Raw genomic sequence first — 12,882 nt, forward strand, 5'->3', positions numbered from 1 at the left:
GAGATGTGATCAAGTTTCAGATATGGGAGTCAAGACCGTCCCGTCAACGGGGGGCTCGAGGCCCCCAACCAAGGAAGAACAACAAGGGAACAACAAGGGAAGGGCTTGGTTATGTTAAAATGTGTTTTCTGAGTCTGGTGCTTTTTTAAAATGTATGAATGACCTGGCCAGTGAATTTCACTACGCCAATTGGTGTATGTGACAATAAATGAACTTATGAAATGCAGCAACTCCACCGCTGTGCCACTGTGCCACCGAACAACCACCTTCCTTTCAACAAGATACAATCACGTCACTGGAGAGCTTTCCCCTCAATCCCTTTTGGCACCAATTTCACCAAGGCTCCTTGACGCCACACATATGGCTTAATGACAAACATATTCACTGTCGAGTCGGAGACTGCATTGACATCAGGAGCCAAGTAGATCTGCCAGAACTCAAACTATACAGTGAGCAGATTATTAGTGAATTAGTAGCTACACAAGGAACAGCAGATGTTAGAATTCTGAACAAAACACAATGTGCTGGAGGAACCCAGCGGGTCAGCTGACCCACAGAGTTACTCCATCACTTCTGCTTTTTTCATTAGTGAATACGTGCTGCTTGATAGCACTGCTAATACTACCTTCCACTATTTTGAAGGTGATTGGGCAGTTATTAGTTGCTAGAGATTTCACTTGTCTTTGCTAGATAATGTTCCACATTGTTAAGATTATAGGGCCAGGTAGGATTAAGGCACACCTGGATCTGGAGGCAATTCACTGCAGAAACAAAGATACTGGTTTACACAAATGGAGACAAAATGCTCGAGTAACAAATTAGGCAGCATCTCTGGAGAACATGGATAGGTGACGTTTCAGGTTGGGACTGAAAAAGGCCCCCGACCTGAAATGTTACCTATTCATGTTCTCCAGAGAAGCTGCTTGACCTGTTGAGTTATTCCAGCACTTTAGGTCACTTCTACAACTGGCAAGTTACCTGGCCCCATGATCTTTGCTGCATCTCGTTATTTTCCATTTGTTTCCAGTTATTGTATCAAATTAATTAGCAAATTTGCAGATGACACAAAGCTAGGTGGCAGCGTGAACTGTGAGGAGGATGCTATGAGAATGCAGGATGACTTGGACAGATTGGGTGAATGGGCAGATGCAGTTTAATGTGGATTAATGTGAGGTTATCCATTTCGGTAGCAAAAACAGGAAGGCAGATTATTATCTAAATAGTATCAAGTTGGGAAAGGGGAGGTACAATGTGATCTGGGGGTCCTTGTTCATCAGTCTATGAAAGTAAGCATGCAGGTACAGCAGGCAGTGAAGAAAGTGAATGGCATGTTGACCTTCATAACAAGAAGAGTTGAGTATAGGAGCAATGAGGTCCTTCTGCAGTTGTATAGGGCCCTAGTGAGACTACACCTGGAATATTGTGTGCAGTTTTGGTCCCCTAATTTGAGGAAGGACATTCTTGCTATTGAGGGAGTACAGCGTAGGTTTTCAAGGTTAAATCCCGGGATGGCAGAACTGTCATATGCTGAGAGAATGGAGCGGCTGGGCTTATATACCCTGGAGTTTAGGATGAGAGGATATCTGATTGAAACATAAGATTATTAAGAGTTTGGACACGCTAGAGGCCGGAAACATGTTCCCGAAGTTGGGGGAATCCAGAACCAGGCGCCACAGTTTAAGAATAAGGGGTAAGCCATTTAGAACGGAGATGAGGAAACACTTTTTCACACAGAGAATTGCAAGTCTGTGGAATTCTCTGCTTCAGAGTGCGGTGGAGCCCGGTTCTCTGGATACTTTCAAGAGAGAGCTAGATAGGGCTCTTAAAGTTAACGGAGTCAGGGGATATGGGGAGAAGGCAGGAACGGGGTACTGATTGGGGATGATCAGCCATGATCACATTGAATGGTGGTGCTGGCTCGAAGGGTCAAATGGCCTACTCCTGCACCTATTGTCTATTGTAAACACTGCAGCCATGGGACCTCAGGGAAAGTGAGGATGGATTATCCAATTCTGACTAAAAATATCTGCAAAAAGTAAATCCAGTCCTCTTTCCTTATACTTATTAGAACTCCAGGAGTTGCCTGAGAGCAGTCTTCTCCAATTAACTGTTTATTAATTCACAACCATTATTGTGGCCTGGACTGCAGATTTTTGATTTAATCCACAAATTTTAGGAATTATTTAATTCCTTCTGTTGCAATCTGCTTCTACAGTTTAACTGTTATGTGGAGATTTCACAGATTTGGCTCTGCATTTTTACATCCGCCTTGTGCCACATGCTCCATTGAACTTGGATTACTCGCCTGACAGGAGTGCAGAAATGGAGGGTTATACTTGAGCAACAGGTTAGATTGTGGGGGAAATTCATATCATGATGCCAATGGCCCAGCATCAGATGCCTGATTAGTTCTAAACCAGGGGTGGGGAACCTTGTTCTGCATAGGGGCCAGGACGCATGTCTGTGAGCGGATGGCGGGCCACATCTATCACGTGTACACATGGATCCTGCCACCATCCCCCCCGGATGGCAGGCATCAAATCACATGTTCACAGAAGGTGGACAAAAATGCTGGAGAAACTCAGCTGGTGAGGCAGCCTCATGCAATCCTTGCATGTCTCACCCGCTGAGTTTCTCCAGCATTTTTGTCTACCTTCGATTTTTCCAGCATCTGCAGTTCTTTCTTAAACGTGTTCACAAAAGGCGCTCGGCCGGCCGGATGATTATGGGGAAAACAATTCCGCCTGCGGGCCGGTTGATTTCGGGTTACGGGCCACATTCGGCCCGGGGGCCGTAGGTTGCCGACCTCTGATCAAAATCATTGCACCTAGCACATTGTCAGTGCCATACCACAGTATGGAGGAATGGCAGGTTGCGGTATGAGGAATGATCAAAATGCACCTTTAAAATCACTGTAATTTAGAACTAAGATGATCCAATGAAAGCAATCAAATTCTGAAAGGGAGGAGTGGGTGTTGGTGAAAGGGTCTTTCCTCGGTTTCAAGAGGAGAGAAATTGGTGCAGCATGGTGGCGCAGCAGTAGAGTTGCTGCCTTACAGTGCTGGAGACCCAGGTTTGATCCTAACTACGGGTGCTGTCGTCGGTCGGCGCTGAATAGGTGGTCCGAAGGGCCTGTTTCCGCTCAGTATTTCTAAAACCTATAATGGTTCTGGAAAACAGTTCAGCCAACTAGCAGTGGGATGATGAGAGATTTTGTTTTACCAGGATGTAAACCTTTACAGCACACTACCTGGGAGTCTGAGAATGCAGTCATTGTCTATATTTAGACTGAAATCGATATATATATATTTTTTAAAGGCACTCAGAATCATATAATCATATCGGTTTGGAAATTAAACACAGGATAGGATCGATCACAATGGTACTGAATGATCAAACACACGTGCTCAAGGAGCCGTATAGCCAAATTCTATTTCTTAATTTCTTCTTTGGCTGCCTTTTCATTGCGATAATGAGTAAAATTTGTTTTTTGTAAGTCAGCTGATTGTAATTTCAACTTTTGAATGTGTAGGAAGGAACTGCAGATACAGAACCCGAAACGTCACCTCTTCCTTTTCATCAGAGATGCTGCCTGACCCCTTGGTTAAGGCAGCATTTGGTGTCTTTCATGAGTAAAATCTGATTACTTTACCTATACCACACTGTCAACTGTGCAAACTGGTTGCAATGTTTCCTCCAACACAACAATAACTCCACCAGAAAGTATTTAACTTGCTGTATGAGACAAAAAAGTTGTTATACAAATGCAGGCTTTTCATTCCAAAGACACGTCCTTTGCAACATCTGGGTTTTCTTTCTCCCCGAGAGAAAGAAGTAGTTAGATATTCTGAAGAAGGGTTTCGGCCCGAAACGTTGCATATTTCCTTCGCTCCATAGATGCTGCTGCACCCGCTGAGTTTCTCCAGCATTTTTGTGTACCTAGTAGTTAATTGTTCCAATGAATTGTTGCTTCGTGCATTGAAACCCAACTACTTTTTTTTATACCAGATATCCCCATATCAGTGGGTAAAGAGGCATTATTGATTATTGTCTACTTCAATGTTGCTCTGGAGATGAGGATATGCTTGGAAGAATGAAAGGGGATTGCAGAAAGTGGTGGGCATTGCCTAGTCCACATGGGTCCTGACCTCCCCACCATCAAAGGGATGTACAGGGAATGATGCCCAGGGAAGGCAACTAACATCAAAGACCCACACCATCCTGTCCATGCTCTCTTCTCGCAACTGCATCATGTAGAAGGCCTGAGAACCATTACCCCAGGTTCAAGAACAGCTTCTCCCCATCAACCATCAGGTTCTTGAATCACCCTGCACAATCCCAACTACAACCTAATTTCAGCAACATATTACTAGGACTCGGTGCAGGGACCCTAGTTATTTACATTATATATTAATGATTTAGACGAGGGAATTAAATGTGACATCTCCAAGTTTGCGGAAGACATAAAGGTGGGTGGCAATGTGAGCTACGATGAGGTTGCTATGAGGCTGCTGGGTGACTTGGTAAGGTTGGGTGAGTGGGCAGGTGCATTGCAGATGCAGTATAATGTGGATAATTGTGAGAGTTATCCACTTTGGTGACAAGAACAGGAAGGTAGATTATTACCTGAATGGTGTCGGATTAGGAAAAGGGGAGGTGCAACAAGACCTGGGTGTGCTTGTACATCAGGTACTGAAAGCAAGCATGCAGGTACAGCAGGCAGTGAAGAAAGCTAATTCATTGGCCTTCATTGCAAGAGGATTTGAGTTTAGGAGCAAGGAGGTCCTACTACAGTTGTACAGGGCCCTGGTGAGACTGCACCTGGAGCATTGTGCGCAATTTTGGTCCCCTAATTTGAGGAAGGACATTATTACCATTGAGGGAGTTCAGTCCAGGTTAATTCCCGAGATGGCGGGACATCCCGGCGAGAGGGCCTGAACATCAGTCCGCCGTAGCGGCGACTGCGGAGGGCTCAAAATCCCCGGCCACGGGTGAACAATGAGGAAGATGATTGAACTTTATTGCCTTCCCTCACAGTGGGAAACCTCGATTCCGCTGTGTGGGGATGTTCATGTTAAATTCCATCGTGTATTGTGTTCTTTTTATTCATATGGCTGTATGGCAACTCAAATCTCATTGCACCAATTGGTGCACGTGACAATAAATGTCACTTGAACTTGACATATAATGAAAGAATGGGTTGACTGGGCTTGTATTCACTGGAATTTGGAAGGATGAGAGGGTATCTTATAGAATCATATACAATTCTTAAGGGGTTGGGCAGGCTAGATGCAAGAAAAATGTTCCCCATGTTGGGGGAGTCCAGAACCAGGGGTCACAGTTTAAGAATAAGGGGTAGGCCATTTAGGACTGAGATGAGGAAAAACTTTTTCACCCAGAGTGTTCTGAATCTGTGGAATTCTCTGCTACAGAAGGCAGTGGAGGTCTATTCACTGGATGTTTTCAAGAGGGAGTTAGATATAATAATGGAATCAAGGGATATGGGGAAAAAGCAAGAACGGGGTACTGATTTTAGATGATCAGCCATGATCATATTGAATGGCTGTGCTGGCTCGCAGGGCCAAATGGCCTACACCTGCGCCTATTTTTCTATCTTTCTACACTACTATGGTTACTCTGTGTACTTTGGTTTTGCACTATCATGGTCTAGTTTACTTAGAATAACTGATAATTTAATGTTGTTGGTATTGTGCCAAATGTGCCCATAAAGCTGCAACGTGAGAACTTCATTGTTGCTTATGTATATGATAAACAAACCATGACGCTTGTCAGTATGGGATCAATTGAATGACTTGGTAGTACAAGTGGATGAAGCAGAATTAAATGTATAGAATGATGAGTTAGCAAGAGAAAGAGGTGACATATTTAACACATTCTTGTTCTATATCCAGATGTTGAGAATATTACCTAGAATCTGAACTCAAGCATGAAGGAGCACAGGTTGCACGGTGAAGTACAGTTGGGGACCTAGCAGGTCAGGTGGCATCTGGGGATGAAATAAACAGGCGACGTTTCAGGTCGGAACCCTTTGTCAGATGGTTTAGAGTAAGAGGGAGAAAGGTGAAAAGAGAAGTGGGGGCAGGACAAAGCCTGGTAGGTGACAGGTAGATACAGTGAGGTGGGTGTGATTGGCAAAAGGGACAAAGACTAAAAGGTGAAAAGGAGACATATGTGTCAGATAAGGAGAGGTGGAAGAGCAAAATGTAAAGCCAGAGGAAGGAAAGTGGGTGGAGGAAAATAAGGGGGAATAAAAGGAAAACGGGAAACTCGGGGATGTTTCATGATACAAAGGAGGGGAAAGGGAGTGGGAGGTGGAAGGAAAAATGAGCTCACAGAGGGAGGGGGGTGGTAGGGGGAATGTTACTTGAAATTGGAGGGTTTCATGTTTGTTACCACTGGCTTGTAAGCTCACCAAACAGACTCCGAGATGCTGATCCTCCAGTTTGTATGTGGTCTCAACATGATGAACTGGAGTGCCTGGCACACGGATTAAAAAGCTCCATCATCCATAAGTGCAGCAAGAAACAAACTGGAACCTTTACTGACAGGCCACACAAACTCCTTTCGGGCAGAGCAGTGGGCAAAGAATAAATCCAAGCACAATTTCCACATCCTGTCAGCCACAGGATGCGGAGCAACTTGTGGTAACCGCACCAGTGAGCACTAAACCCACCATCCTGATACAGATACAAGAGGTGTAAATAACAGACGCCAAGTACAGATATTCACCGGCAATTTAACACCAAGAACAGAACTGCACCAAGCACTGTTGAAATGTGAATTAGCTACAACTGAGATCTGTTTATAAATTCATACCTTCATAGATTATAGGAGCAGAATTAGGCCATTCAGCCCATTAAGTGGACTTTACCATTCAATCATGGCTGAACTATCCTTCCTCTCAACCCCATACTCCTGCCTTCTCCACATAACTCCTAATACCCTGACCAATCGGGAATCTGTCAATCTCCGCCTTAAAAATATTCATTGATAGCCTCTACAGCTGCCTGTTGCGACAAATACCAGATTCACCACCCTCTGACTAAAGAAATTCCTCCTCATCTCCTTTCTAAAGGCACGTCCTTTAATTCTGAACAGAATTTCTGCATTAAAAAAAAGATTCAGCAGTATTTATGGATATCTTTACAAGAAAGAAGTGGAGGTTTGTAAAGGGTGCAGAAGAGGTTTACCAGAATGCTGCCTAGATGAGAGACTATTAGCTATAAGGAGAGCTCGGACAGACTTGGATTGTTTATTCTGGACTGCTAGAGGTTGAGAGGAAACCCGATGGAAGTATATAAAATTATGAGACACATGGTAGACAGTCAAAACTTCTTTTGCCCCAGGATGGAAATATCAAAGACTAGAGAGCATAGCTTTCAGGTGAGAAGGGTAACATTTAAAGGAGATTTGCAGGTTTTTTGTTTCATATACAGTGGTTGGAGAGTGACTGGAACACACTGGTGGTAGAAGCAGATATAACAGTAGCACTTAAGTGGCTTTTAGATAGGCAAATACTACTAGAGAGATATGATTCATGAGGAAACAGATGGTATTGGTTTGTTTTGGCATCATGTTCAGCATGAACACTGTGGGCCAAAGAGCCTGGTCCTGTGGTGAACTCAGAAAAAGCATTTTGTGTTTTTGGTTCAGACTAAGGTAAAGGATGAGGCCTGCGGTGATTCCAAGACAGGAGAAGCTCAAAGGGCTGGTTAGTTTCCTACTTCCATTTCAAGCAGCACAGCGGCACGGCTGGTAGAGCTGCTGCCTCACGGCACTAGAGACCCAGGTTCAATCCTGACCTCGGGTGCAGTCTGTGTGAAGTTAGTGCGTTCTCCCTGTGACCGCATGGGTTTCCTCCAGGTGCTCCAGTTTCCTCCCACATCCCAAAGACATGTGGTTTTGTAGATTGATTGGCCAGCTGTGAATTGCCCCTCGTAAATGTAGGGAGTGGATAAAAAAGTGGGATAACTATGGGGATAACGTAGAACAGGTGATTAATGGTCAGTTGGCCAGGCAGCATGTGTAAAGGGAAAAGGACGATGCGTTTTGGACTAGGCCCTTCTTCACAGATTCTTACTGACCCATTGAGTTCCTCCAGCAGTTTGTTTTTTGCTCAAGATTCCAACGCCTGTGGTCTCTTGTGCCGCCATCTTCCTCGATGACAACGACTGCTTTATGTGAAAGCATGTGTGAATATTTCTAGTGAGGCTGGATGCGTGGTTTATGTTTTCACTGAGAACATTGGCCAAATGAAGTCATCCTTGAACACAGCACCCAAAGCAGGTCATCCCCTCCATCTCCTGATTTGTTTTGTTTCAAAGGAACCAGGATTTCTGACTGGAAATGTAGAAATCTTATTTACTTAATTCATAATTTAACAGATACTGTATGAATTTAATTTTTTCCACAGCCTCACCAGTCACTGGCCTGATTCTATTCCCATCATCTCCACTTCCTGCATCCATCATTCCAGGAATTCCGGGAAACTTTAGTCCCCACCCACCCTATCACTGGTGGTTGTATTTCCAGCTTCCTCGATGCCCTGGACCAAGGCTAATGGGGTCAAAAGGTTGCTATACAAGCATGATAAACAGCAATGGTCATTACAGCAATGGACTATTATTTAATATACTGTGCATAACCCAATGGTATGAACATTGAATTCTCCAATCTGTCCATCTCCCATCTCTGCTTTCATCTCTGGCATACGTTTCAACCATATTCTTATCAAGCCCTCCCATACCTGTATCCACCTATTGCCTGCCATGCTTTGTCCTGTCTCTCCTCTCTTCCAGCTTTCTTTCTCCATCCTACCTCACCAACAATCAGAATGAAGAAGGGTCCTGACCCGAAATGTCACCTATCCATATTCTCCAGAACTGCTGAGTTACCACAGCACTTTGCGTCTGTTTTTGTAAAGCAGCATCTGCAGTTCCTCATTTCTACATGTTCATACAAATTGCAAACCTCACTGCAATTTGACATAGGTTTTGCAAACAAGTTCTCTTTGCAACATCAGGGTTCCTGCTCCCTTATCACTATCTACCCACTGTTGACACCTATCGATGGCTTGTAGAAAAATCCCCAAACACGTATCCAACAGATCAGAAACACTCTTCAGGAGCCAGGTGTGGATTTGTCAATGACCACTGTCCACATGAACAGAAATACAGAGGCTACACTGCAAGATGCAAACCACTGGATAGCTGCAAAAATAGGATGGCCAGGTTACAGTTTGCCAAGAAGTATTTGAAAGAGCAACCACAGTTCTGGAAAAAAGTCTTGTGGACAGGTGAGATGAAGATTAATTTATATCAGAGTGATGGCATCAGCAAAGTATGAAGGAGAGAAGGAACTGCCCCAAATCCAAAACACACCACCTCATCTGTTAAACACGGTGGTGGGGGTGTTATGGCCTGGGCATGTATGGCTCACTTATCTTCATTGATGATATAACTACTGATGGTAGTAGCATAATTAATTCTGAAGTGTATAGACACATCCTATCTGCTCAAGTTCAAACAAATGCCTCAAAACCCAATGGCTAGAAGTTCATTCTACATAAAGACAATGATCCCAAACATACTGCTAAAGCAACACAGGAGTTTTTCAAAGCTAAAATATGGTCAATTATTGAGTGGCCATGTCAATCACCCAATCTGAACCCAATGGATCATGCTGAAGAGAAAACTGAAGGGGACTAGCCCCCAAAACAAGCATATGCTAAAGATGGCTGCAATACAGGCCTGGCAGAGCATCACCAGAGAAGACACCCAGCAACTGGTGATGTCCATGAATCACAGACTTCAAGCAGTCATTACATGCAAAGGGGGGGGGGGCTATGTATAAACACTGCTGTAATTTCTTCATGGTGAAACCAACATGTATAAAAATTGCCCTTATTAAAATCTGACAATGTGCACTTTACCCACATGTATTTTTTTTGCTATTACAAATCTCAAATTGTGGAGTACAGCGGGAAATAAATAAATGATGGGTCTTTGTCCCAAACATTATGGAGGGCACTGCAACTCAGTGGGTGTCGGGCAGCATCTCTGGAGAACATGGATAGTGTTTTCGGGTCAGGGTCCTTTACCCCAGAAACATTGTGGCACCTCGGTAGGATCTCTTACAAGCAGCTCTACGCATCAACAAGACAAAAAGGTGATTTAACAAGCTCCCTTGAACCTCGCTGAGACTTCAGCTGTGACGAGCTGGCACAAACATATCATCAATGCACCTCTTAAGACAACTGCAAGAAATAATTCCTATTTCACTCTGCATGTTGCTTCATCCAGATAGGCTATTCTCCTCCCACCAGATCTTAAGAAAAAAATAATATCCGTCCTCCCTCCCGTCGTAAAATACTTACTCCTGATGGCACTGATCAGCGAGTTGCCGTCTTTGATCACTTCCTTGATGAATTTGTTCGTCTTCTCCAGCTCCTGCTCGTAAGATTTCAGGCGCTCCCTGAAGTCGGGGCTGTCGAGAGAGCAGTCACTGAACTCCAGCGGCGGGTGCCCCATGGTGGGTTCACGGGCTCGGTACACACTTACACCCCCACCTCTCTCTCCGGTCCTTGTGGGGTGGGTGGGGGCGTTCACAGCCGCTTCCGCTTCCACTCGCCCTGCCCGCGGCTCCGACGCCTGTGCAATTGCAACTCAAGTTCGCTTTCGCCTCTGTCAGCGGCTGACCCCGGGAATCAGCTGTGACTAACAATGGTCTTGTTGCCAGATGTATCTATTCTCTCTCTCTCCTCCCCACCTTCGCCCTTGCTTTGGCCGCCTGTACTGCCGATACAGCCCCGGTGTGACAGCGCTAATTCTGCACCCACGCCAGTTCCTTCACTGTGTCAGGAGCTGTAATGGGCGTTACAGCAGCAGCAGTAGCGGCGGCGGCGGCGGCAGCTCCCGCTCTGTCGGGGCCACCCCTGCGCTCTGCACTTCATGGGCACCGTCAGAGGGAGGGAGGGGCAGGAGGAGGAAAGGGAGGGCACTAGCGTAAAGGCTGTTCAACGCCATCAAATGTTCCCTCGTCTGCACCTTCTGAGCGTGCTTAGAAATTGTAACTCAATTTCAATGTAACATCCAGCAAGGACCTTCTCAATTGCGGCATTATTCCCGAAATCTGGATCAAAAGATCTGGTGAAACAGATATGTGATTCATTCTTTTGTTTTGGGGGGGGAGGTCAGAGCATGATCTTTGGTTTCAGAGCTGGTTCACTTTTGAGCTGTCTGGTGGGGGAATCCAATCGACCCGTGTTTTAAAGGGACAGGCCACCCTGAATGAACACGTCTTTGCGCGATGAGCAAAAACTGGTGTAGGAACTCAGCGGGTCAGGCAGCATTTGTGGAGGGAACGACGTTTCACACTGATGACAGGTCTCGATTCCAAACATCGCCTGTCCATTCCTTCCACAGATGCTGCCTGACCCGCCGAGTTCCTCCAGCAATTTGCTTTTTTTTTACTGGAGATTTCAATACCTGCGTTTACTTGTGGCTCCGCTCAACGAGTAATGCCTTTACAGTAAAGTTTACTGGCTCGGAGCAAAGGGAGGCGATCTTTATTGCTGGTCAATTCAAAGATATCGGTGCTTCCCGGATTAATTAGAATGCCACTTTGAGGAATATTGATCAATAACTAATGTTGCGCTGCTAACAATCTCTACATGCCTACATTTCGAGTGGGAACGGATTACACGAGAACACTTTGTAATGTTAACTAATGAAAACGCAGCCGTGCCGATGCGCGGAGCACAGCAAAGAATGCGACGAGGCTGCACAGGATCAACACGACTAATTATAGAACCAGGAAAACCACCAGAAAAGGAACTGACTTAAACATCACACATCTCTTCCTTTCCCCATTTGTTACTTTGTGTTCGAGTGTTTCTGTAATTCCCTCTTACAATCAAGAGCAGTCTCTATATGGAAAAAACAACTTCCATTGTAAAATGAACTGTAAATCTGTTAAATAAGAAGTCCCTGACGAGGTTGCATCTTTGTAATGTATCAGGACATGTTTCCATGGTAAAGTGTAGGAAGGAACTGCAGATGTTGGTTTACACTGAAGATAGAGACAAAATGCTGGAGTTAATATTCTAAATGTATGCCTCCACTGTTAATAATTCACTGACCATTGAAAGTCTTTCATTATTTATTCCTATACTGTACATATATTTTGAAATATTAATAGGATTTCTCCTTGATTTTTAATGCTCCAGCATACAGTTTTAATTTCTGTTTAAAGTCTATGCTCATATTAAATTAACCATATAACAATTACAGCACGGAAACAGGCCATCTCGGCCCTACAAGTCCGTGCCGAACAATTATTTTCCCTTAGTCCCACTTGCCTGCACTCATACCATAACCCTCCATTCCCTTCTCATCCATATGCCTATCAATTTATTTTTAAATGATACCAACGAACCTGCCTCCACCACTTCCACTGGAAGCTCATTCCACACCGCTACTACTCTCTGAGTAAAGAAGTTCCCCCTCATGTTACCCCTAAACTTCTGTCCCTTAATTCTGAAGTCATGTCCTCTTGTTTGAATCTTCCCTATTCTCAAAGGGAAAAGCTTGTCCACATCAACTCTGTCTATCCCTCTCATCATTTTAAAGACCTCTATCAATTATTTCATTCAACTTATTATCTGCTTTGTTTCACGTGGTACCTCTTTCATTTCTCCAGCAGTTCACATGAAAATGAATATAATAAACTGAACTCTGCAGTGTTTTTACATTTTAGTTAAGGAGTGTCTTCTGCAGTTTCAACATGACTTATTTTAATATTCAGAAGCCTTAATGTTACACCAGATTTCCACATGGTTTTGCTTTCAAGGGTCTGTAGCCT

At 44.4% G+C, this 12,882-nt stretch overlaps 1 protein-coding gene across 2 annotated transcripts in view; it reads right to left on the minus strand.

Moving 5' to 3' along the window:
- The window catches only part of LOC129702392 (oligophrenin-1-like), a 276,035-nt gene extending 265,043 nt beyond the window's left edge, over nt 1-10,992 (minus strand). For both annotated transcript variants that reach the window (XM_055644172.1, XM_055644171.1), the window contains exon 1: nt 10,397-10,992. In XM_055644172.1, the coding sequence (XP_055500147.1) occupies nt 10,397-10,550 (154 nt within the window). In that variant the 5' untranslated portion in view covers nt 10,551-10,992. The remainder of the gene's footprint in view (nt 1-10,396) is intronic.
- Nucleotides 10,993-12,882: the final 1,890 nt, after the last annotated feature.

This window comes from Leucoraja erinacea, chromosome 12, assembly GCF_028641065.1.
Source record: "Leucoraja erinacea ecotype New England chromosome 12, Leri_hhj_1, whole genome shotgun sequence".
Lineage (NCBI taxonomy): Eukaryota > Metazoa > Chordata > Chondrichthyes > Rajiformes > Rajidae > Leucoraja > Leucoraja erinaceus.